This window comes from Melospiza melodia, chromosome 16 (assembly GCF_035770615.1).
Source record: "Melospiza melodia melodia isolate bMelMel2 chromosome 16, bMelMel2.pri, whole genome shotgun sequence".
NCBI classification, from domain to species: Eukaryota; Metazoa; Chordata; class Aves; order Passeriformes; family Passerellidae; genus Melospiza; species Melospiza melodia.
In genome coordinates, this window is record NC_086209.1 from 15,779,433 (window position 1) to 15,803,024 (window position 23,592).

The 23,592-nt window shown below is 45.2% G+C and overlaps 2 protein-coding genes across 2 annotated transcripts in view; both read right to left on the reverse strand.

The window, feature by feature from the left end:
• Positions 1–4,159: 4,159 nt before the first annotated feature.
• LOC134425871 (syntaxin-1B-like) lies at positions 4,160–5,041 on the reverse strand. Its single transcript, XM_063170890.1, has one exon. It carries the CDS (start codon positions 5,039–5,041, stop codon positions 4,160–4,162), a length of 882 nt encoding a protein of 293 aa, XP_063026960.1.
• A 2,327-nt stretch (positions 5,042–7,368) lies between these two features.
• BRWD3 (bromodomain and WD repeat domain containing 3) overlaps positions 7,369–23,592 on the reverse strand; it is a 50,058-nt gene continuing 33,834 nt past the window's right edge. Inside the window, exons 25-40 of the mRNA XM_063170798.1 lie at positions 22,595–22,702; positions 21,430–21,554; positions 21,148–21,230; positions 20,637–20,748; positions 20,153–20,214; positions 19,912–20,067; positions 19,140–19,260; positions 18,519–18,644; positions 18,354–18,435; positions 17,750–17,806; positions 17,269–17,409; positions 16,898–17,050; positions 15,906–16,069; positions 15,320–15,417; positions 14,718–14,876; positions 7,369–13,530 (exon numbers count right to left, since the gene is read on the reverse strand). Coding sequence (XP_063026868.1) covers positions 12,740–13,530; positions 14,718–14,876; positions 15,320–15,417; positions 15,906–16,069; positions 16,898–17,050; positions 17,269–17,409; positions 17,750–17,806; positions 18,354–18,435; positions 18,519–18,644; positions 19,140–19,260; positions 19,912–20,067; positions 20,153–20,214; positions 20,637–20,748; positions 21,148–21,230; positions 21,430–21,554; positions 22,595–22,702 — 2,538 coding nt within the window. The 3' untranslated portion in view covers positions 7,369–12,739. The remainder of the gene's footprint in view (positions 13,531–14,717; positions 14,877–15,319; positions 15,418–15,905; positions 16,070–16,897; positions 17,051–17,268; positions 17,410–17,749; positions 17,807–18,353; positions 18,436–18,518; positions 18,645–19,139; positions 19,261–19,911; positions 20,068–20,152; positions 20,215–20,636; positions 20,749–21,147; positions 21,231–21,429; positions 21,555–22,594; positions 22,703–23,592) is intronic.

The following is a 23,592-nucleotide window of genomic DNA, read 5'->3' on the forward strand; positions in this document are numbered from 1 at the left end:
CCAAATATCCACCAAATTTAAGGTCCCTTCCAACCCAAACCATCCTGGAATTCTGTATTGAAATAGTAAACCAGGAAACATTTCAGCTCTGAGGATGCTGGGGCAGGAACCAAGGAAACTTAAAATTCCTGTATGAAGCCTATGGATATCTGCTGCCCACCTTAACCAACCCAGCTCCCTGCTCCACTCAGAGTGTACAGCCACTAACTTCCAACAAAAGTTTGGGTTTCAGGTCTTCTATCTGTTCCCTGTTTTCAATAAAATCCTTTTTGTTGTGGTGAATAAACCTCATCCATTCCTCATGGCAGTGAACACAAGGAGGTTTTGCAGCTATTTAAAAAGTGCCTAATTGCTTCTTTTGGAAAAAGTGCCTGAATGTTCCCGTTACAGCACTGAACGAGCTGCGTTTGTAGCTGCTCTCAAGATTGTTTATCTTCCCTGCTCCTCTCTTCCTAATATTCTCCACTTCAGTTATTCTGAAGCTGTCAGGCTCCATCTAAAAAGAAAATGAGTAAATGATTTAAAAAGGAACTGGTTTAGAGTTGAGCTGAGTGTAAAGCAGTGAGTAAAACAGAGTTTTATTGCAGTTATGCCATCCTAGTGTGGAAAGGCATGGAAAGCCTTTGTACCCTCACCTCAGCGAAGCACTGACACCATTATTTCTCTTCCCATTTGCATAACATCAGAATTAAGTGCAGAAATATCCACCCTCGGAAGGATATGACTTGGGGACACAAAGGAGCAAATGTTTTTACCGTGTGACCCAGACAGCAGGGAGAGGATTGCTCTTGAAAACTGCTCTTGAAACAACTCTTCCAGTTTTCCCACTTCATGTTTGATTCACATCTCTGTTAAAATTAAAGATAAGTAAAAACTGATCTTTGTGGCCCAAATAATGATGCCAGTTAGCAATTGTGATTTATGACATTGGTGCTCCTGTTTGGTGCTTTCTGCCTACGATTCCATCTGGAAGTCACCATCAGTCTGTTTGTTGTTGGCTGATGGCTCCAAAGCTTTCTACAGGTCTCAGGTTTATTGCTGTGCTAATATTTGGGAAATAGGATTCATTGTTGAGGAGCATGAGGGAAATTATGTCACTCAGCCACTGTAATTTTGTGAAGAATAAAAAATGCTGGGCCTTTCCTGGAGGACAGAGAGGCCACCTCCTTCTCCCATAAAACCAAGTGCCACAGGATCTGTCTTGGAGACAGACTCCTGCAAGCCAGACAGAACATTCGAGCTGTAAAACAGCTCCTCATCACAAATGGCTCTGTGCCACTACAAACAGGAGGGAAAACTCTCCTTAAGGTGTATTTGATACTGCAAAGTTCAGCTTGACCCATTTGCTGGGCTTGAACAGTCAATTCTTTTGTTTCTCAGTGTTAATCCAGCCTGAAAAGCTCTTTATTCTGAGTGAAAGGTTATCAAAGACTCCATGGAGAGGTTGTAGTGCACATGGATTGACAAAATCATTAAAACAAAGCCCTTTTCCAGAGAAGCTGTGGTTGCCCCATCCCTGGGAAGTGTCCAAGGCTGGGTTGGATTGGACTTGGTGGGCTAAGGGCCTTGAATTTTTAACTTTGGCTTTCTTTTATTTTTCCCTTTAAATGTGAACTTCTTACATTTTTGATGCTCATTTGTGACATAATTAAAACAGCTCTCTCATGTATACTCTTGGAATTGTTCCAGCAGGTTCTGCACCTTGGTGTCACCATCTGCAGGAATATTCCTAAATGTGTTCCAGGTGAGTCCCAGAGGCAGAAGAGAAAGGAATCTTCCCCATCCTGTTGGGTGTTAATGCCCACATTAAAATATCATTAATTATTTTGTTCTGCAATAATTAGATCCTGTCTGAGGCCAGTATTTAAAGAAAGGCCACCAGGCAGCAGGAAAAAAAATAATTCAAAAATACAAAAAAGTCTCATTAACCACTGAAGTCACTGGTGGGAAGATCCACTCCAAGGGATGAAGTTTCTCCTCTTTTCCTCCTCCTTTAACTCCTCATGGATCCCTGAACACAATCAGGGTTATTTCCCTGCTGATCCCACCCTCAGGAGATCTCTGGCTGCTGAAGCCCCACGAGCACAGGACCATCCCCTTTGTGCTGGGCTCCAGGGGAGCTGTGCTCCATGGAATCCTCAGGGAACATGTCCTGGCTGAAGGCACTGCTCCTGACCCAGCCTTGCCCTGAGTTTGATAATGATAAATGATAATGATCTCCTGAGCAGCAAAACCAGTCGGGCCAGACGCTGCCCAGCCACCCAGAGGGCTCCAGGGAGGGTGTTTGCACGGAGCTCTGACAGTGGGGCATGAAAGGAGGTTAAATATGTTTTATTGAGCTTGGATTTGCCACCTCCCAAGCTCAGCAGGTTTATTTCCCTTCTCTTTGTATCCTGGGAGGCTGTAAATAACTTCAGTGCTTCCCAGGAGGTGGCTGTTGCAGCCACACAGTAAATGTGGGGCTGGATGTGGGATGCAAGGGGTGTTTCCAATGGTCTGGGAGTTGCGGGTTTGTTTGTTGTTTTAATGAAAATTAAATAAACGTGAACTTCCATTCATCAAAATTTGAATGAAAAAGGAATATTGATTTAGACCTCACAAGTGAAAATAAAGAAGGAGGAAGAGGGCAGGAGCAGAACCACACAGCTTTGCTCCCAGAGCTCTCATAGGGATGGACATTCCTGATGTGGGGGTCTTCCAGGTCAACAGAAAATACAAATTTATCAGCCTGAAAATTAAGTTTTATAAGAATTTAACTCAATCAACACACTGAGAAGTTACTCAATTTCTGCTCTTCCTTAGCTTTGGGCTCCCTTCTGCAAAGAAATAACTCTCCAAACTCAAGAGGTTATTGAGAAATTGTTTTATTAAAGCTCAGATCAGAAGATGAAAATAAATGTAAGGGTGGCTGAGAGCAGTGGGATGAGCTGTCAGGACACAGTGGGACCTTCCACAAAGGCTCCCAAAAAACTTAATCACCCCAAGGCTTTAATTTGAGCGGTTTTGGGAAATTCAGGTGGTGATACAGGGACCAGAAAAAAGGGCCACTCTAAGTTTCCAGCATTTCCAGCATGTGTGGGATGTTGGCTGATTTGGAAAGGTGCAGGTTGAAGTAAAAGCCTGCAGATTCCCAGAACAATTGTGCAAATCCTCTCCTGGTGTCAGAGCATGGGATGAGCCATGAGGAACACCCAGCCCAAAGCTGACCCACTGCCTGACCAAGCAGCAAGAACCAAAAGGCCATATGAATGCAACAAATAACCCCCAGGTAGTAGAAATTGGAGGAAGTGGGGAGAATCAGGATTGGGATGTGGTGGAGGAGCCTTCATGCTGCTCCTTGGTGGCACCAAGCCATTGGGTCCTGTCACATGGAACCACAGACCTGCCAAAAACTTCAACAGGTTTTTGCCCTCTCTCCTTGAAACAGTAACAAAACCAAGAAATGTGACAATTCTGAAGTCTGGTTTTGGAGTGTTAAAAGTGCTTTTCTTGGCTGGGTGCTGCAATTGGAGGTGCATGGTCCCAATGATGCCATCAAGATCTGCGAGGTCCCTGTGCCATCGAGCAAGGTGTGCATGATCTTTACATTATTATATAAGGTGTGCATTGTCCCTACAGAAATGCACAAGGTGTGCCTGGTCCCCGTGCTCCACACAAGGTGTGTGGGGTCCCTGTGCCATCAGAAAAGGTGCTGGCAGTCCTTGCGCCACCGTGCAAGAGGTTCCTGGTCCTCGTGCTTCCAGGTGAGGTGTGAATGGTTATTCCATCTCTGTGCAAGGTGCAACAGGTCCCTGTGCCACCAGGAAGGGTGTGCACAGTCTCTGTGCCATCAGGAGTGGTGTGCACGGTCCCTGTGCCATCAGGAATGGCGTACACGGTCCCTGTGCCATCAGGAATGGTGTGTGTGATCCCCATGCTGCCATGTGAGCTATGCATGGACCCTGCATCCCTGAGCAAGTCGTGCACGGTCTCTGTGCCATCAAGGAAGGCGTGCATGGCCCTTACACCGTTTTACAAGGTACACACGGTCCTTGCACCATCATACAAGGTGTCTCCGCTGTTCCAGGAGCACAGGCCATTCTCCCTCCCACCAGACACCGTTTCTCGCCCGGCACGGGTGAATCCCGGAGCGCTGCTGCCATGCCCCCGCAGCCCCGGCTCAGCGCAGGCCCCGGCCGGGGCAGGGCAGGCAGGGGCAGCAGGAGCAGAGCCCGAGGGCCGCCCTCAGCAGGGCCGAGCGCCGCGACGGCCGCTGGTATTTGGCGGCTCTCTTCACCCCGCCGCCCGTCTGGGCCGCGTAGTCCAGGGTGCGCAGGACGTGCTGCTCCACGCTGTCGGCAGCGCCGTGCTGCTGGGCCAGCAGCCCCTCCAGCTGCACGAACAGCCCGCGCAGCTCCAGCAGCTGCGCCTCCAGCTCCATCAGCTGCCGCTGCCGCGCCTGGGCCAGGCCCAGGTGATGCTTGGCCTTGAGCTCCTCCAGGTCGCGGCCGACGATGCGAGGCCCCTGCGGGCTCTCGGCCAGCAGATCCACGTCCTGGGCGCCCAGGTTGATGCCCGCCAGCTCCGCCAGCCTCTGGATCTGCTCCTTCAGCCGGTGCCGGTAGCGGCTCTCCCGGGCGTAGTGGCGGGCGAGGACGGCGCCGTAGCGGCGCAGCAGCAGCCACAGCTGGGTCTGGCGGACGCGGGGCCCCGCTCGCCCCGAGCCCCCGACCGGGGCCGCCGGCGGCGCTCCCAGCCGGGGCTGCAGGGCCGCGGCCTGGCGGGCGAAGGCGGCGCGGGCCGCTCCGAGGCCGCTCTTCTCGCGGGCGATGCTCTCCTCCGAGGTGCAGCACAGCACCGCCTGCTGCGTCCTGTCGATGCTCTCCGAGAGCTGCTCCAGCCGCTCCAGCGCCCGCCACAGCTCGGCCGCCTCCCGCAGCGCCCGGCCCACGGGGCTGGCGTCGTCCCCGACGAACGCGGGGTTGTCGAAGCTCAGGGAGTCGTCGTGCGGGTCCCCCTCGGCCGCCACTCGCTGCTGCAGCTCCGCCAGCCGGTCCCTCATGCTGCGCGGGGCTCCGGCACCGTCTGCGGGGACGTGTGAGGCTGCGGGAGTGCTGCGAGCCTTCCCGGCTGGCCCCAGAGCAAATATTGATGGAGGAGGGCAGGTCCTGCGTCAGCCCCGGCCAGGCACGGCCGGTGGAGGGAAGGGCTCGTCCCGGGCAGAGCGGGGGAAAGGCCCGGGCCGGGAGCGCTGCCAGCACCGCCCGCACCTGCGTCACGGGCCGGGCTGCGGCTCCTCACCTGATCCACCGAGGCTCGGCACAAAGACGCTTTCATTCACCCAGGAACAAGGACACCCAGGAGTCCCGACAGACGGGGCACGGAGGGGGTGACCCACCCGGTACCCCCGGCCTTCCAAACGCCTCCGGCCCGCTCCAAACTGCCGCGGCCTCACAATGTACCAAACCCAGCTCCTGGATGTACCAAATGAAGGGCAAATGACACGGAGTCAGTGACTCTGCCGGGCTGGCAGGGACCTGCAGGGATCACGGAGCCCAGCGCCTGGCCCTGCACAGCAGCATCCCCCGAAATCCCACCCAGCTCCTGGCCCTGCACAGCAGCATCCCCCGAAATCCCACCCAGCTCCTGGCCCTGCACAGCAGCATCCCCCGAAATCCCATCCAGCTCCTGGCCCTGCACAGCAGCATCCTCGAAAATCCCACCCTGGCCCGAGGCGCTGTCCAACACTCCTGGAGCTCGGGTCACGCCGTTCCTGTTGGGAACTGAACAGGGATGGAGGCAGAGCTTGGCCTTTCCCTGCTCTGCAGCTCGGGAAGGCTCCGGTGGTGAGGGTGAATTCAAAAAGATGCTCCTGGGGTTTCCAAGCTGGAAATGAGGTTTGGTATGACCCAGCTGTCCCAACATCACTGCAAGGCAGTGCTGAGTCCACTCGCTGCTGAAATGAATAAAAATCACAGCTGAATTCTAAGACATCTATAAAAAATACCTTTTAAAAGGTGCTTCTACAAAATGCGTTTCCAAAGTGCATGGGGAAAATTGCTGTTCTCTGTCACTCTGGTATTTTATATAATGTATTTTATAATGTGCATTATTCCATATGACCTTAACATGATGATATAAAGTATACAACAACTATGATATAATATCAATATAATATCAAATCAATAATATCGACAGAGGGACAGCCAAGGGAGGTTTAGCAAAGGTCAAGCAGCTCTGAAGGGAGTAGAATTCCTTCCCTCCATTGCCATCTGATGGATGTACATAAAGAGGGGCTCCAGAATCTCTGCAAAACAAGTTTAATTTTGTTCTCTGTAACCATCAATAAAAAAAAATTTAAAAAAAGAAAATAGAAAAAAAGGCCCTTTTGTCCCTGGGGTTTGGAGGATGAGTGTTGTGTTAAAATGGAGATATTCATTCCCATCAGAGAGGAAATGCCACTGGAATCAGCACAATAAAGTGAAATGTCAAATAAGTCAGCAGATTAATGAGGGGAAAAGTCAAATTAGAATGACAGAATCCCAGAATCATTAATGCTGGGAAAGGCCTCCCAGACCCCCGAGTCCAACCTGTACCCAATGCCCACCTTGTCACAGCCCAGAGCACTGAGTGCCACCTCCATCCTTCTTTGGACACCTCCAGGGGTGAGGACTCCAAACCTCCCTGGGCAGCTCCTTCCAATGCCTGGCCACCCTTTCCAGGAAGAAATTCCTGCTGAGAACATTTATTCCATGTATTTATTGTCAGCACCTGCCCCTGGCTGAGCACGGAGCCTCCCCAGCAGTTCTGCACAAACCCAGCCCCATGCACCCCCAAAATCCCTGTTTAAACAATCTTATCACTGCTGTTTATCAAGGGCAAGAGCAGAGGAGTAATTCCTTGTTTCCCATGAAATATCCCTTAGGTAACAACAGGAACAACCTTTCCCTGGAGCTGTCACCACCTGAACCCACCCGTGTCCCACAGGGGCTGAGGGACCTTGCCCAGAGCCTCCTCCTCCTCCCCTGCTCCTTTCATGGCATTTTTAGTAATTTCACAGCACTTTCAGGCATATTCCCCTTCTTTTTCCAAGAAATCATTAGCTGCTTCTACCCTTTTTTCCCAGAAAAATGGGATTCTGGAGCCAGACTGGATGGTGATGGGGGTGAGGGTCTCCATTCCATCCTGCTCAAGACTATATAAGCTTCTCAATCCATTTATAAATAAAGTTTCTATATCCAGTTAATAAAACTTCCAATTAAAACTATAAAATTAGCCAGTTGCATCAGAAAGCAATTTTTTTTTTACCTTAAAACCTCCATTCTACCTACCTTTTTATTTTTTATCTTCTAATGTGTCAACTACTCAGGAAGCAATGCAAAACCAAAGTAAGAGTTTCTCTTTTTATTTTTTTTTTATTAAGACAATCCCACAGCTGGAAAATGAAACATCCTAGATTACATCAGTGACTTCAAAAAAACTCTAGAAAAAAATCTTTACAAATTTACATTTGTACAATACAAAAAACTAACAGCTCATTGCATATAAATATTACATTTGGTCTGCCAACATGTGGCATCAAAATCCCTGAAGTATTCATTAAAGGGACCTGAGATAGCGGATGTGAAGATATGGGCATAAATATCACCTGAAAAAAAAATAATATAGAAAGTAGACATAATTCTAATAGTTTTGTGCATTTTTTTGGAGTATTTTAAATCCAGAACACGACCTGGAGAGCCTAAATCATGTGAATTTTGCTCTGACATCAAGTGGTATTTCTACATGAAATCTGCTCTAATGACTCATGGAGGAATGAAGAGCCTGAATTAATATTTCTACAGAAAAATAATCCTCAGACACTGAGTTCTGAACACACCCGAGCAGCCACCACTCTCTGAGGAAGAATTTTAGGAAGAGAAACTGCAGATTTGGATGTTACCTGCGAATATTCTGGCAGGATTTCCCCTCTCTCCCCCCAAACAGCTCCTCACAGACCCAAACCCAGGAAGATCTGCAGTGCTTGCCAGTGAAAACCCCCAAACCCAGGAACTGCTCCTGATTTCCCACTGGTGGAATTATTTCCCAACTATTTACACATTTGCCAGCTCCCCAGCGTGGCTGCAGTTACTACCAGGAGTAGTAACTCCAAGTGCTTGGTTTGCCTTGGAAGTCTCACAGACTCGGATCAGGTACCCACATCCACACACAAAAATGTATTTCAGCACCATTTTTAGAACACTAGAGTTAAGGCTGTGACAGCAATTCCCACTGGAAATTTAAATTTTTCAGGGATTCATAGCACAGTTGTGTGAGTTCGCTGTGGGCCGAACGCGACGTAGTAAAAATATACAAGCTTCCAACAGGTCTTTGCATTTCTAAGACTAAAAAAGGACGAGTTTTTAGACTAAATTTTGCAGGCTGTTACTTACTATACATAAAGGAGTTTTTTTACCATGTGTAAACCTTGGATATATTGAAGAGTTGAAAAGCCTCTGTCGCTCATGCGCAGGGATTTGCTATAATACACATTGTAAGAACACAACAACAGCTCCCTACCTATTAAATATAGAGTCAGCCTTGGAGGGTTAACTGCTCCTTCAGGAAATCATCAGTATTTTATAAAACTCTGCAGGATGTTTTTTAAATAAAAAGATAAAATGTAAACACATAAAGACGTTTTTAACCCATGGAATTCATGACAGGACACTCCAGATATCAGGACACAACATCCTCAAACCTACAGCTGTTTACTTTTCCTTGGTGTTCACCACTCAAAGACGGAATGAATCAAGTTTTTATCAAAAATTAATGATTTAAAAATTTTTTTTTTACATTAATATTCTGTTATTTGGAGCACAGGGACATTCCCGATAGATCCAAATGCTTTGCAAGGGTCATCTTGTTTTTGGGAGTCAAGAGAGCCTCCAAATATTTTAATTTTTAAAATGAATTAAAAACTCTCTGCCACACCCCTGGTGCCAGCTCCTTTCCTTGCTCTCTGAACTACTCAGCCCTTCTGCTTCCCCACAGGAGGAGCAGCTGAGATGGACATTGAGGAAAACATTCCAGGAAAATGAAACAATGCAAACAGGATGCAGAATTTGAAGCAGCCAAAAATCCTCCAATAATTATTTCTCCCCAGTTCTTTTTAGTTTTTGTGTCTGCAGGGTGGGGGTGGTTGGGATTAGGGGGTGGCCTCTGCTTGGCTGATGGAGAAAGGAGTGATGGAAAGAGGGAGGAGGGATAAAAACTGCCCAAATTCATCCGAGTTCAAGCACCAACAGAAAGGTTTGGATTAAACCTAACAGCCTGGCAGCCAAAATAAAATTCATCATGATACCCAAAGTTTCCAAGAGAATAAATAAATAGCCTATAAAACGAAACTACAGGACAGAGGTGGGGCATGGCAAAGAGGAAAATAAATGGTGATGGAGAAAATAAAAAGCAGGTGAAGTTTGGGCTGAATGATGGAATTATTAAGGTTGGAAAAGGCTCCAAGATCATCAAGTCCAACCTTCAATCACATCCCATCATGGCCACTGAACCACCAAGGGCCACATGTGCTCAGTTCTTGGATGGTGACTCTGCCACCTCCCTGGGCAGCCTCTTCCACTGCCTGACCACTCTTCCCATGAAAATATTTTCCCTCATATCCAAGACAACAGCACCTCGCTACAGCCAAACAAGCTCTGCCACCCATGCCCTGGTCTGGAGAGAAAGGGGAGCTGCAGGGACAGGGGACTGGGGCTGGGAGAAGCTGAGAGCAAAGACACCCAGGATTTCAGCCCTGTCTCTGCAGGATGGATGGAGTGTGGGGCCTGGGGCCTTTCCCAAGGTGTCCCAGCAGTCAGGATTGGATCTGCCAGTGGGACATCTCAAGGGAACAGAGCCACCAATGCCCAAACATCTGCAGGAACTGAGGAGCTCCTGGCCTGCCTGCTCACCCCCAGGAACCCCATTGACAATCAGACCTGAAATCCCATTCCTTAGGCAGAGCCTGGAGGTTTTTGTGTAGAGTTCAAGGAAAGACATTCCTGACTCTGCAGCCTGCCCAGAGCTCAGCTTTTGGTTGGTTTAAATCACTTTAAATCCTGCTTCTGCTGCACCTGGTGGGCTCATCCTCAGTTTACCACACCCACAAGCGGCTCCTGATAGGATTTGGGATTTGAGAGCATCCAAGTTCCTACAAAAGTATAATTATTCCACAGAACTATGAGAAATCAACTGCCCAACTCAGAGAAAGAATCCAGACACAAATCCAAACAAAAAGAACAGCTCTAAACCCAAGTTATTTGTCATGCTTATAAAAGGTTCTCATGCACAAAAGAAAGAAGCTTTTTTTTTCAATTTTTACACTAAATTCTGCTGTCCCAGCACCCCCTGCTCTAGCTCATAGTCATGGGACACAGTAATACTTACGCCACAGCAAAGTGATGCTTCACTGGTATCTTCACAGTACAGAGAAAAGATACAGTTAAAAACATATTTAATCTTACTCTAATTGCTGCTAAAATACACCAACTTATAAAATGATTTCTCTGGAATCCCTGTGGTTTCTCTCTCCCCGACCCCTACACAAAATAAATAAGGAATAACTGGATTTTCGGCCAGTCAGAAATAGAGGAAAAAAGCATTTCTTTTGCATTTCAAGCTTTTCAGGCTTTAGGATAGAACCCATAGTGTTTACATTAGCTCACAGGACTGATCTAAGGGATATGATTCCAACTATGGATTGATGCATACATGCTATTCCTGGTTACCATATGTAAAAGGACCAATCAGTCAAACAAATAATACATTTATAAATATAAATGCGTGTATATATACAGATATATGAGAGAGATGATAGGACAGGTGTTTCTACTTTAAAGCCCAACACAGAACTAGGAGAGCCTCTGCACTTGGTTTTTTCCCCACCCCCCCCATCAAAAACCAAATCAAGTCTAGCAATGGATTATAGCTGATTCCAAACATTCCTTACAAAATTAAAAGTGTGGGTTTTGTACTGTACCATAAACTCATATTAATGAGCAATTTAGGATATACTCTCCTCCATCACAAAACTAAACCTCTGCTTTTTTTATTTTCAAGTCATTTTTGCATCTAACTAGGATTCTTTTTTTTTTGGAAAGCGAGATAAAATAGCTAGTGCTTAACATAGAAAGTCAAAAATTAAATTCCTTCTGCATCTGAGAATATACATGGGTCACTCTTTGCTGCCTGAGGTTTTCCAGAATTATTGACCAAGCTGTGCACAGAAGAACTTCGGGATATTGGATGAAAGCTTAAAAAAAAAAACCTTAAAAAACCTTGAAAAACTCCACTGGAACTTTGTAGTCTGTTCTGACTTGTCCTCTCTGTAACCTGGCTCTGAACTGTCAGACAAGGGGAGCAAACTGGAATCCCACATCCACTCCAGGAGAGCCCAGGAAGGAAGGAAGAGGCTGCTCACCTGCAGCTCAGCCCACGGCACCGCCGAGGTCCCCGAGGAGCCAGAGCAGGGATCTCCTCACCAACTGCACTACCACTGCCACAGGGGTTCAAGTCAGCATTTCCCAGGACAACAAGAGCACAGTGCAACAGGAATTCTCTTCTGGAAGCTTGAGACACAAGAGTCAGTCTGGGGGGGGGAACAGCTCCCTCAGCACCTCCGAGGGGCCCAAACCACATTGCCATGGAGCACGGGGCAGTGGGGCCAAGCAGCCCCTCTGCACAGCAAATCCCCACCTGCCCCAAACACCTCTGCATTTGTTTTCATGGTGGCAACACAAGGAAGATACAGCCACTCACAACTTCCACCCCTCTACGCTCCTTCTCGCCTCTTCTTCACCATGCTCTGAATAACAGCATCTATTTTCTTTTCACTTTCCAGTAGTTGTAAATAAGAGGTAGCTGAGCTACTATTAAAAATCATGCTTTGAAGAGGAGGAACCTTTCAAATGTTGAAGTCACCCCTTTAGCTGCACAATCTCGATTAATACTATAAAAATATGAGAGGACAAAAAGAAAATAGATGCAAGTAACTTTTGCATTTGGCACCTTTTGTCTAGATATTCATACTTCTCAAGTATTCTCTTTTTAATAAAGTTAATGCACACATAGGACACACCACATCAAAGGTTTGCTACATATTTACAAGGCACCAACCCTTTGTCACTGTTTTTACACGGATAAAGAACCAATAGAAAGCACATCAGGACCCCTAAAACTGTAGTATGGACATACTTCAGTTCAGCACATTTCCATCAACGTTTGGCCTGGGAAGATTAAAATAATCCAGATCCTTCTTACAATATAGAAACTGTAAACATTTTATAGCTGCCTTTAGGATTGGTGTATTGTGCAAAAGTTATAATTATTACTGTGTCTAAGGATTTATGGCAGAAACCACATAAAAACTCTGTAAGAAGGTGCTGTTTCTATAATACAAAAACAAAACGAGGGAGAGAAGTCATAAGCGTGACTCGAAAATGTCATGTTCTTACTGAGAAGCTGGAAGCCTCTGCAATGTGATGAATTCGTAGTGTGTGGGGAAGAATTTCTGTAATTTAAGGCCTAATGACTAAGGCTTGTTTTGACCAATGAAGTGTGGAGATCTGAAGCTTTAAAACAAACACAAACTGACAGGATGGAAAAGCACCACTGTGAAAACGTGAGTGGAGTCCCCGCACAACTTGCTTGGTAGAATTTCTGGTAAAATCCCTGCAGTAGAAGGCCATTGAAGTTCTTTTAAAATTGTTCCAAAGTTTTCCATCTGTCAATAATTCCATCCCATGAGATGGCTGACCCTGGCTTTTTCTGTCATTTTCCGCACCCTGCCTGACCTGGAAGTACCAAGGTTCAAAGGATCCTCGGTGTGCACAAAATTGTCATTGTCGGAGTCGTCGTTGTACAGGACAGTTCTCCTGCCCTCGTTCCTGGTTTTGATCCGAGGGGGTCGGCTGAACCTCCCTCCAAACACATTCTCCCCAAACTGTCCCCCAAAGAGGTTTTCAAACTCGTCGTCGGCGAGCCGGGCGCGCTTGGCTCTGGTGGCTCCTCGCGAGGCCCCTCGGCCTCCTCGGCCTCTCCTTCCTCCCCGGCCGCCGCCTCTTCCTCTGCCGCAGCCTCTTCCACCTCTGCCCCCTCGGCCCCCTCTGCTCCACCTGCCCCACCTGCCCCATCTGCCCCTCCTCCCCGTGCCTCGGCCCTGCCAATTCCGTTTGCCCCCGGTGAGTTTCCGTTTGATTTTGCGTTTGGGTTTTTTGGATTGCACAACTTTGCTGTAGTCGTGGTCGCCGTCGATGTAATCCTGGTCTGTCCTGGAGGTTGATTCTGAGTCAGAATCAGAGCCACTTCTGCTGTCAGAGCTGGAGCTGGATCCTGATTCCCCACTTTCTGATGAAGACAAACCAGACTTTTCCTTTAATTCTCTCTTCTTTTCCTCCTCCTCCTCCTCTGCCTCCTCCAGGGGCTCATCCTCCTCTGAGGCGCTCAGCAGCTTCCTCTTGACTCCTGCCCGGGGTTCTCTGCCATCCCCGTTGGTGAGGGGCCCATCAGGAGAGTGATCTAAGCAAAATAACAAAATAACCCCATCAGCACCACACCACAGCCAAACAGGACACAAAAAGTGGGATTTGCCTCAGTTGCCTTTGGGATTCTCTTCAGCTGTCTCTGAGGTGTGCTCATGGATGATCCACTGGGAATTACTCACCCACATGCTGTGGACAGAAGCAGGCGCTCTAAGAGGAGAATCTACCAAAGTAAACAAAGTTTTCATCTGGAAACAATGACTGTAAACTCTCCTGAGCAAGAGTTCAGTGAAGATGCAGGCAAAAAAAGGAGCCTGGAGTGACCAGGACCAGGTTGGACACAAACATCTAAAACTCAGCGAGGTGAATCCTGCCTGGGGTGCCAAGGCAGGAAAACTCTAAAATCCATTTCAAAACTATACATACATAAAAATAACACTGTGCAAACAGGATTTATTCCCTATCAAATGCATGTTCTCAAAAGGCTTAGTCCAGAGAATATTAATGGAAAGAATAACTCAAGGAAGTCAGTGACATAAGAAAGCTCACAGGGATTGCTGAACACCTTAAATGAAAATTCAATAAAGTATCTGGCTGGCTTGGGACCCAAAATCCTCCATGTTTTCAGGGTTATGAATGTGACAATGAAGACTAAATATCTTCTTTAAGACAGGAAAAGCTCATCTGCAGCATCCAGCACTGCTACAGCACAGGAGTGTGGACTTGGGAAAGGCTCCAGGGTTCAGGAAATGCCCATGTAGTGCCCACCTTGGTGGAAACTCTGAGTAACTCATCTCCCAGATTACCACACCTGATCTGTTTCCCTTCTAATCACAACTACTTTGTTTTGCAAGTGAGAAAAATATTTATATATTTTTGTAAAATTTTTTTCATCTTCGGTTTCAGCTTGATTAATAAAGGCAAAGGTTCTGTGGTGGGAATTCTCTTGGTTTGTTTGCTGTCTGTAATTCCTGAAGGAACTGTAGGAGTTTAAGTGCAATCAAGTTTTCCATCTGAAAGGACTTTAAAGTTTTAAAGGACTTTTTAAGGTGTACATGGAATCATCTGCATTCCACACCTCAGACAAGACACCACAGAGTAAAGGAGCAAAGTAAATTCAATTTTTTGGTATGCTACACTGAGGCAATAAACATCAGACAGAAGCAAGATCTTTCATCTCTAGTGAAACCAAGTTAGTCACAGCACAGAATTATTCTTTCTCACCTTGTTTCACTGGTGTAGATTTGCTCCTGACTGGTCTGCCTTTCCCTGGGTCTATGGCATTTCCACTCCGGCTCTGTGCATTTGAGCCTGATGAAGATGGTTGACCCTCCAGCTCTTCACCAGTGGCTGAACCCAGAGGTTCTTCTGCTGTATCTGAAACTTCAGACAGGACAGCACAAGGGGACAGGGTGATTTTTATGCTCTGTTTACAGGGCTGTGTCTGGGGAGGTTCTGTCAACAGCCCAAGTCAGGGCAATCTCACCAAGCTGCTCTGCAGCCATGGAAAGACAGATTCCTCCTGAGTGTAACCCCAAGCAGGATTAATTTAATTAATTATCCTTCACTGCTGTATGAGAGAGGCCCATACAGAGGAAGTCTGAGCTTTTGTCACTGGAATAATTCTTATCACAGCCAGACTCAGGTTCCCAATTCCCTGATCCTTCCCCAGGACTGCCCAACAGCCAAACTCAGCTAAAACAACCTACAGACAACACATTTCAGGACCTTGCTCCTTCAGCAGGCAGGTTTTGCATGTGTCTCACGAGGACAAGACTCAACCTGCACAGACAAGCTGCGCTAAGAGAAAGGCTGGATTTCCTCACCATGAGATGAGACTGAAGAGTTAGTCCTGGTCAGGGGCAGTGAGGTATTTTGGTTGGGTTTAGGTTGAATCTTCACTTGCTTCTGTTTCCCTTTTGGGCTGCAAACATAGAATATCCCAAAGAGAGAAATCTGTTATCACCACAGACTCAAATACAAAACTGATTTCTCCTGCAAAGTGATCCCTTCTTCCCAGGTGTGATAACACTAAAAATAGTTACACCATGGTGCTGTTTGCTAAAGGTATAGGGAGTTTGCAGGGACAAGGTTTTATCCCCCCTTTTGAAACCAACAGTCAGTTTACTCAGATAATGTATCAGATGAAGGCAGAGAAGTGTTACACAACATTTTGTCAACAGCTAAAAGGTAAAGAGACAGCTGATCTTTCATTTCCTCCAGAGAGAACACTTGTAACCACATCGTATTTCACTTACCAGAATTAGAAACTACAAATTGAGCGTGATTTTATCTCCAAAAAGAGCAAGTTCAGCAGGAAATGAGCAACACTGCTGCTGGTTATTCCCAAAAGCACATTACCCCTGTGCTCTGGAATGGCAGTGCCAGCCAGGCTCCCCATCCCTGCTTTACCTGGATGCTCTGCTGGTTGAGGGGGAGCTGCTGCTGCTCCTCAGCCGTTTTCGGTACCGAGGCCTTTTCCTCTTCTGGCATTGCATGGCTGACTTGTACTCAGAAATGATGTTTTTCATGTGGTTCTCAAATAAGGCAGAGAGTCGAAGGGTCATGCTGTAAATCTGCAGTGAGAGAAAATGGTCAGGCTTATTAGAGTTGAATAACTTGAAGATCAACTTAAAAATCATCACAGAGATGTCCAGACTTTGTAGCAAAAATAAAAAATTCACACTGATGTTCCACTATGAGGCTCTTTACAGAATATTTCCTTCCATGGGCCATGAGTATTCTTGCAACAGAAAGTGTTTTCTTAAAAGGATTTAGTAACAGCACAAAGTATTTCCAGAGCTGAAGGAAAATGGATTTCTGGATTACTGTCCCCTTTGTCAATCCCCAAGAAACAGGGAAGCAGGCCTTAAGATAACTTGAATACCAAGGGAAAAACAATTGGATTTCACATCTCCTCACATTTGTTTTTGTACTACATCCCTGGTGAACTGTCCTTACACCACCCTTACAGAGCTACAGAGAAGCAACCAAAAACGTCCTCAGTCCTAATTTCTGTAAACCAGATGTCAAAATCTTTAAATCACTTTCCTGTCCTCTTTCCAGGCCTTGCTTTTGTGTAGCCTCATCCACAATATGTGCAGTTATCAAGCTGGATAGCCTTGTTTACAGGGATAAATTATTGAAAAAATAAAAGCAACTGGTGACCAGTGTTCTGTTACAAATATTGCAAGGAACAACTGCAACAGTGATCATCGTCCCAGATGAAAATGGATGTTAGATATCATCTGGAAGAGCAGAACAAAGCAAGTTGATAACCACAGAATTGGTGTGTCCTGGTTATTTTTATTACACCAAGCAGTGCTTTGCTATTCAGACCTTATTTCATGTGTTTTATTCATGTAGGGCCAAGGTCTTTGTTAAAAAACCAATTTATTACTTACACGAGACTTTTTATTAGGAGTGTAAGCTTTAGAGTTGCAGAATATTAAACGAATATCTTTGTAGAATTCCAAGGGACTGGTGTAGTTTCCTGCTTCCAAGGTTTCTTTCACAGTGCTGAAGTCCATGGGAGTGTCTACAATATCTCGATAATCCTGTGAGAACACACAAGAGGAAAATCAAAGCTCTCAAATCCTACAGCAGTAACATCCCCTCAGTGCTCATCCAGTGGCTCAAATCATCAGTTTACTTTCAGAGCTGTTGCAGATAATTCCCTGAAAATATCAGCTCATAAAGAGAGAGGACAGAGCCATGCCCAGCATGGATGTTCTGCCAAAGGAGGAACAATTCTGGGTGTGGAAGCTGCACTTACAGGGTAAGAGAAGAGATCAACAGGCTGCCTGAAAGGCTCTGAGTCCTCTCGTTCATAAATCAGGTTTAAGAGCTGCTGGCACTGCTCCTTCCAAGCATCAGCACTGGCTTTCATGGGCTGCCTCTTCACCCTTCGTCTCACCTGCAGGGAAACAGGTACTGCAGATGGTATCACAATATTCACATTGCTCCCTTGAAGTTCCTACTAATCTCCCAGCATTCTGCAATTAAAGCATTACCCAATTAAAAACAGAAATCCAGGAAGATTAAAGCAGAGCTGATGGCACAGTAATATGCAAATGAGACAAATCAAACAAATTTGCCTTCTCTGGTCATATATAACTCTCAAACCCATGAGAAGATGCAATATTTCAGCTCCAGCCTTGCTACATTTATCAGTTGCATTGAAATTTGAGTGCTGGAGATATTTTCTTTAAAATCAAAATTTTTAAAAAAATGACCACAGCAGAAATTTTACTCACTCGTCTCTTCCCAGAGGAAGTGCCTGGAGCATCTGAATCCACATCCACTTCTGCCACCTAAAGGCAAAGGGAATGATCACACACAGGCAGGTTTGGAGAACCCTCAGCCATGGAAAAAGGTTTAAAAACCAGCCAACAACAACCACAGGGCACTTGGCAACAGGAGCTACAGCACATTTCAAACTGCACTGAAGGGGAGAAGGTGTCAGGAGAGGGAAGCAGCTCAAGGCAGTGATATCCACCCTGGATTCTACCTGACATTTCACTCCAGGGATCAATTGATGGGAAATGACACAGAATTACATAAGGAAATCAGCTCTGCTGCCTCGCTGACAATGGAGAGCTGTTGTCCTTCTGACTGAGTAACAGCTCCACTTCCCAGCTCCCCTCATTACTCATCCTTCCCACAAAACATCATGTACTGAGAGAAGATTAAAGACAGGCAGTTCCAAGAAGCATTTTTACTTCAGGGAGCTTATTGTCTCAGGTGAGCCTAAACAGCCTCATCTCTAAATCTCAGTGCAATTACCCATAAAATAAAGACTCAACAAAAATAAATTTTCTTTCATGTGTTGAATTTTAAAAAGGAAGGAAATGATCTTACCTCCTCTTCCTCATCAGTACTGCTCAGGTCCTCTGCTTTCACCTTGTTGTAGATTTCTAATATATCAGTACAGCTCTGATCTCTGCAGGACAATGACAAAAACCAAGGAACACAATGAAGGATCCCGAGAATTGGAGCTGTGGGGTCTGTGAGGTCCAAACTCACCCAATGAAGCGGAGCAGGACATCTGTCACAATTTTGGCTGCTTTGACTATGGGGCTGTCTGGCTCGTTGAAAGTCCTGGCATTGTGTTCAATGTATCTTACCTCCCACATCAGGGCAGAGATTCTCCTGAAAAATACACAAAATTTAAGGAACGGGATGGAGAGGAAGGTGTATGTTATTTTTATTTCACGTTCAGTAGGATTCTTTGGTAAAAAAATGGAATTGGGAATTCCAGATCAAGCAGAAACAGGTTGTCCTCAGAAGGGAAAAAAGGAGCAGGACATTATGTATTCCCAAATTAACTGGGAAAGCTGAGATTCCCAGCATCATTCAATCCCCTTCTAGCAACTGCAACACAAGCAAAACCCCAGCTCAAAGGCAGCAGGGATGGAAACAAAGCAAACATGCTCTGCCTCCAACACAGCAGGCTCAGGGTGCTCAACCAACATTCCAGATCCAGCTACAGCAGCTTTTGCCTTGGCCAGCAGAATTTATTATTCAGGAAGACTCACTTTGCCCAAGGGCAATCTGATCTTCTGCAGTTGCTGAAGGGACCTTAAACAGCCTTCAGCTCCACATAATAATAAATGCAATAAATGTCAGCTACAAACCCAAACTCACCTATAAAACCTGTTTTCAAGCCTCCTCCTGATGGTGGTGAGGTCAGTTGGATAAGCAACAACAGTGCAATACATGGGATAGGCACTAAGGTCCACTGGAACAGCAAAGGGATTAGAAATGTCTGCAAGACAAAAGACCACAATGATTTAGATGCCTCCAAGGGATGTTCCACCAAGATTCCTTTCACTGGTTTCTGGGGTTTCCTTCGAAGAATTCAGCAAAAGCAACGCAGATCTACAGCTGAGAATGTCATTACCCACAGGGCAGGGTTCCTCCTCTTGTACCATCTATTCCTGCTCTTGATAAGCACTTTTTGTTTAAGTATCACATCTGAGATTTGTGTGCCAGCAGCCAATCTGACTGAAAGGAACGAGGCATTTGCACTTACAACAGGAATACTACAACACTCAACACTGAGTAAGAACACAGACATGTCCTGGGTGTAAACAGAGGCAGAATTTAAAGCACAGGGTGCTATTAAATGGTTACAAACCAGTTATAAGGAATTTGGAGGTGAGGGTATTTAGTGAGGATTTGCTGGTTGGTTTTGAGGGGTTTAATTATATATTTTGCTCTTTAGATATGACCCACTGGGAAGCCCCAGAAAAAAAGGGAATTTAGCTTGCAAACTGAAATATGAAATTTAAAAGGCTCTTTTCAGTAATTTAGTTGGGTACATTTCAAGTCCCAGCACTCCATCCCATCTACTCTCCAGTCCTGTGCCCCCCTCCCTGCTATCGTTAATCCTTCCCCCTTTTCTCTCCAAACATACCAAGGGAAAGAAGCTGCTCAATCCCTCGGATTACTCGTTCACATTCTTCATCTCTGGAATGGGCCCCCCACTCTCCCTCCTGGGGCTTGTAGAGAAGAGCTGTCAGCTCCTCTGGGGTCACAGGAACTCCAGCACCGACCTCCTCCGGATAAGCAGCTGCAGAGGAACAATTCCAGAGGGTAAATGCAGGGCCCCAGAGCTGTTTGCTTTGTGCAGGGACAGGAATCCAGCACACACTTACTTCCTTCTGGGATTGGCTCCATGTCCCATGGACTCATCCTCTCTCTTTCATTGTTGTCCCAGCTATTAAAAAATTCATTCAAATGCACAAGTTAGAGCTGAATATAAAGACACACCTTTTCTTTACCAGATTTGACCCAAAAGGTCACTCCAGTTAGGAATAAGACATTCCAACTCCCTGTTTTCCTCTTGTACCTCCTATACAGTCACTGCACTGCTGTTTATACCACAATTGTTGCTTTAGGAATAAATTAAAAAATTTTTAAAAACTAAATTAAATTAAATTAGCAAAAAATTAAATAAGTAAATACTCAAAATATTCTAAAATAAATAGTAAGTAATAAATAAGAAGTACAATATGTGAAATTAAATAAATAAATAAAGTGTCTGGGTATGTATTTAAATGGAAAAAGGGATTCTAATTCTTGATCCTATTTCTGAAGTTCTCTGAGTTGTCAGGAGGCCCAGGACATGGCAATACTCACTGGACACTGTAGCACTGGAAGGAACTATCAGGATACTCTGCCTGGAAAGGCTGCTGACTCTCCACAGTCCCAAACCACCAGGCATCATCAATGATACTGCGAAACCGATCCCCTGCAAGGGCAAACATTGCACTCAGAAAAAGAACAACAGCAAGAACTGCTAAATATTTCCTTTTAGAGAATCAGCTCCCTCTTTTGTGAACGCCCTACTTTCCATCCCTGCATCTTGCAGCACAGGAGTTGAGCCCTTGCACTCACACCTCAGATTCCCAACAGATCAGGAGATTCTCCTGCTATCACTGTCCTTGGAACAGTTTTTCTCATTTCCTTTTTTTTTTTTTTTTTTTTTTTTGCTAGAGGAATTGCAGCAAACATCAAATAAAAGTTTCCAATAATCTTTATAATATCACGTGTGTATAGTCCTTTACATCATGTAATAAAGACACTGTGTCCCATTAAACCGCTGCAGAAATGGTGCAAAACACATGGAATTGGGGAAAAGAAACCTCACCTATTTGCCAGTTCCTTTCTTTGGCTTCATTATAAAACTGATGCAGCACAAGGAAATCAATAACATCTGGCATATCATGGTACCTTCAGGAAATAAGACCAAACAAAATAAGACCAGAAATGCAGTTCTAGATGAACTGCACAGTCCTCAAATTCCATGCATTTGGGATAACCATTACTGCCATCATCATACCTTGCACAGGAAATAAGAAAGGAGGAGGGGGGAGCATCTACACTGCAAGGAAAGCTCTTGAAGTATGTCATCAGCATTCCAGTGACTTACTTTATGGAAAAGGATTCTCCTGTCATTTTGCCTGTGATTGGATCCAGGAATGCAAGCTTCAAGCAGCAGAGTGTGGGAGGCCCAACCTCATATTTAATTCCTACAGTCTTCACAAATTCTTGTTCCTAGTTAGCATGGAACAGCATTATTTTATCTTGCCAAAAACAAAAATATCCATTTTTAAGTGAAACATATTAATAAAATCCAAGTATGTTTCCACTCTACAGCACAGGTAATTTCACCCATTAATTTTTCTTTCCCCAATACTAAAATCAATCACTGTCACCACAGAAAGAAAAATGAAGAAGCTCATTCCCTTGGCAGGTTTGTGAACAGGATTCCTACAAATTATTTAAGAAGGTTCTAAAGAACAAACTCAGTTTTAAGCACATCAAAGGCTCTCCCTGACCTACCCCAGGGCCCCTCACTCTTGCACAGTGGGAAAAAAGGAAATTCTTCCTCTGAAAATGGGAATCCCACAATAGCCTTTATGTTCATGTCCTGTCAAAGCCCATCCTAAGTGAACAGCTATTTCCTTTTCCTCACAAACTGATGATACCTTGGAAAATCACAGCTGGAATCACTGAATATCTGGGACTGGTAACTGGGTATTTTCCCAGTAAAGCAACTACTTTCATTAATAGAATCACCAGCATGGTTAAATGAACATGAGCACATATATGGGCTCTTCTCTTGATATGAAATCTGAGGAAAGCAGGAAAAAATAAGGAATACTGCAGATTAAGGCTTGGGAACTCATCCAAAGCAAGATCCAATGTTTCAGAGAACTCCTGCACACATTTAGGTGTTTACACCATGATTTCTTACCACAGCATTAAAAACAAGAAACAGAACCCAAATGCTCAGGTCACTGTAGAGTGGTGAGATAACCACAAGCAACTCTGCAGTGCAGGGTTCTGAATGAATTCAGTGTTCAGGAAAAAATAATTTGTGTGAAAAGAGACCCCTGAGAATCAAATCAAAAACCAGGAAGTGAACAGATGTAAAGACTTTGTGTTAATAAAAACTAACTTTAATATTTACAATTAAAACTTTGATATTAGCATTTTAAAGCAATCCTTTCTTCACATTTTTCTTGTTGGTTTTTCATGTCAGTTTAACATTACAGAGACATTCAGCTCTTTGAAGTACTTCTTGAACTTACCCTGAGTTCCATTTTGTTCCATGGTTGTTTTTGCATGTTAATACTGTAAATTTTGGCTTTCCTCACTGCCCTCACATAAGCTTCATGGCCTTGCCTAAAGTAGATAATCTTAAAAGAGAAAATTTAAAGAGAAAAAAAGAGCAAATGAGGAAAGTACAGCAAATTATTTTAATGATTGTGCTCTTCCTGTTCGTAATACCAGGTCTTATCCCTTTGAGAACACATTGCACACTTATTATTTCATCATAAAACACTCTTCTAATTAAAAATATTTCTATCAGCCAAATTGGCACCCGCTCTGTGCTTTAAAACTAGGATCATTAACAAATGTGCAGGTGAAGATGCACAACTGATTTTTCATGTTAATCCCAATTTACCTGAGCAAAAAAAGGGACACAAGACATCAATCTGTAAGCAACAAACTGCTTGGGAATTAACAAAGTTATCAAAACTCAGCCTGTCCTGAGCACAATTCCCTGCAAATATTGCTGGGCAGAAGAGTCCAAAGCAAGCAGAGCTGCTGATTGGAATGTGGAAATGGGGCTGTGTATTCTATTCCATCTGTCAGAGGTTGGGCAGTCATCTTCTGTAACTGGGCAGTTTTCTTTATCTCTCCCACAGCCAATCCTCCCTGCAGGAGATCTCAGCTGTTCATGGGCCATTAATTATTAATTATCTTCTGTCCATGGCCAGTGAGTGTCCCTGCATGGCTGATCCAATCCCAGCATCCCATGGGGAGATGCTCCGCCCAGGGGAGGAGCCAAGCATTCCTACCTAGATACAATCTGAGGTTTGGGACACCACAGCAGCCTTTGCCCACTGCATTCCCAGAGGAGCAGCCCTTTCCCAGTGGATTCCCAGAGGAAGACCAGGCCTATCTACACCACCACTGGATCTTCAGTGGAAAACTCCATCCTTCTACAGGATCAGTGCTTTACAGAACCACATCTGTCACTCCAGGAGGGCTCCACCAATCAGACTGCCACCAACACCCATCC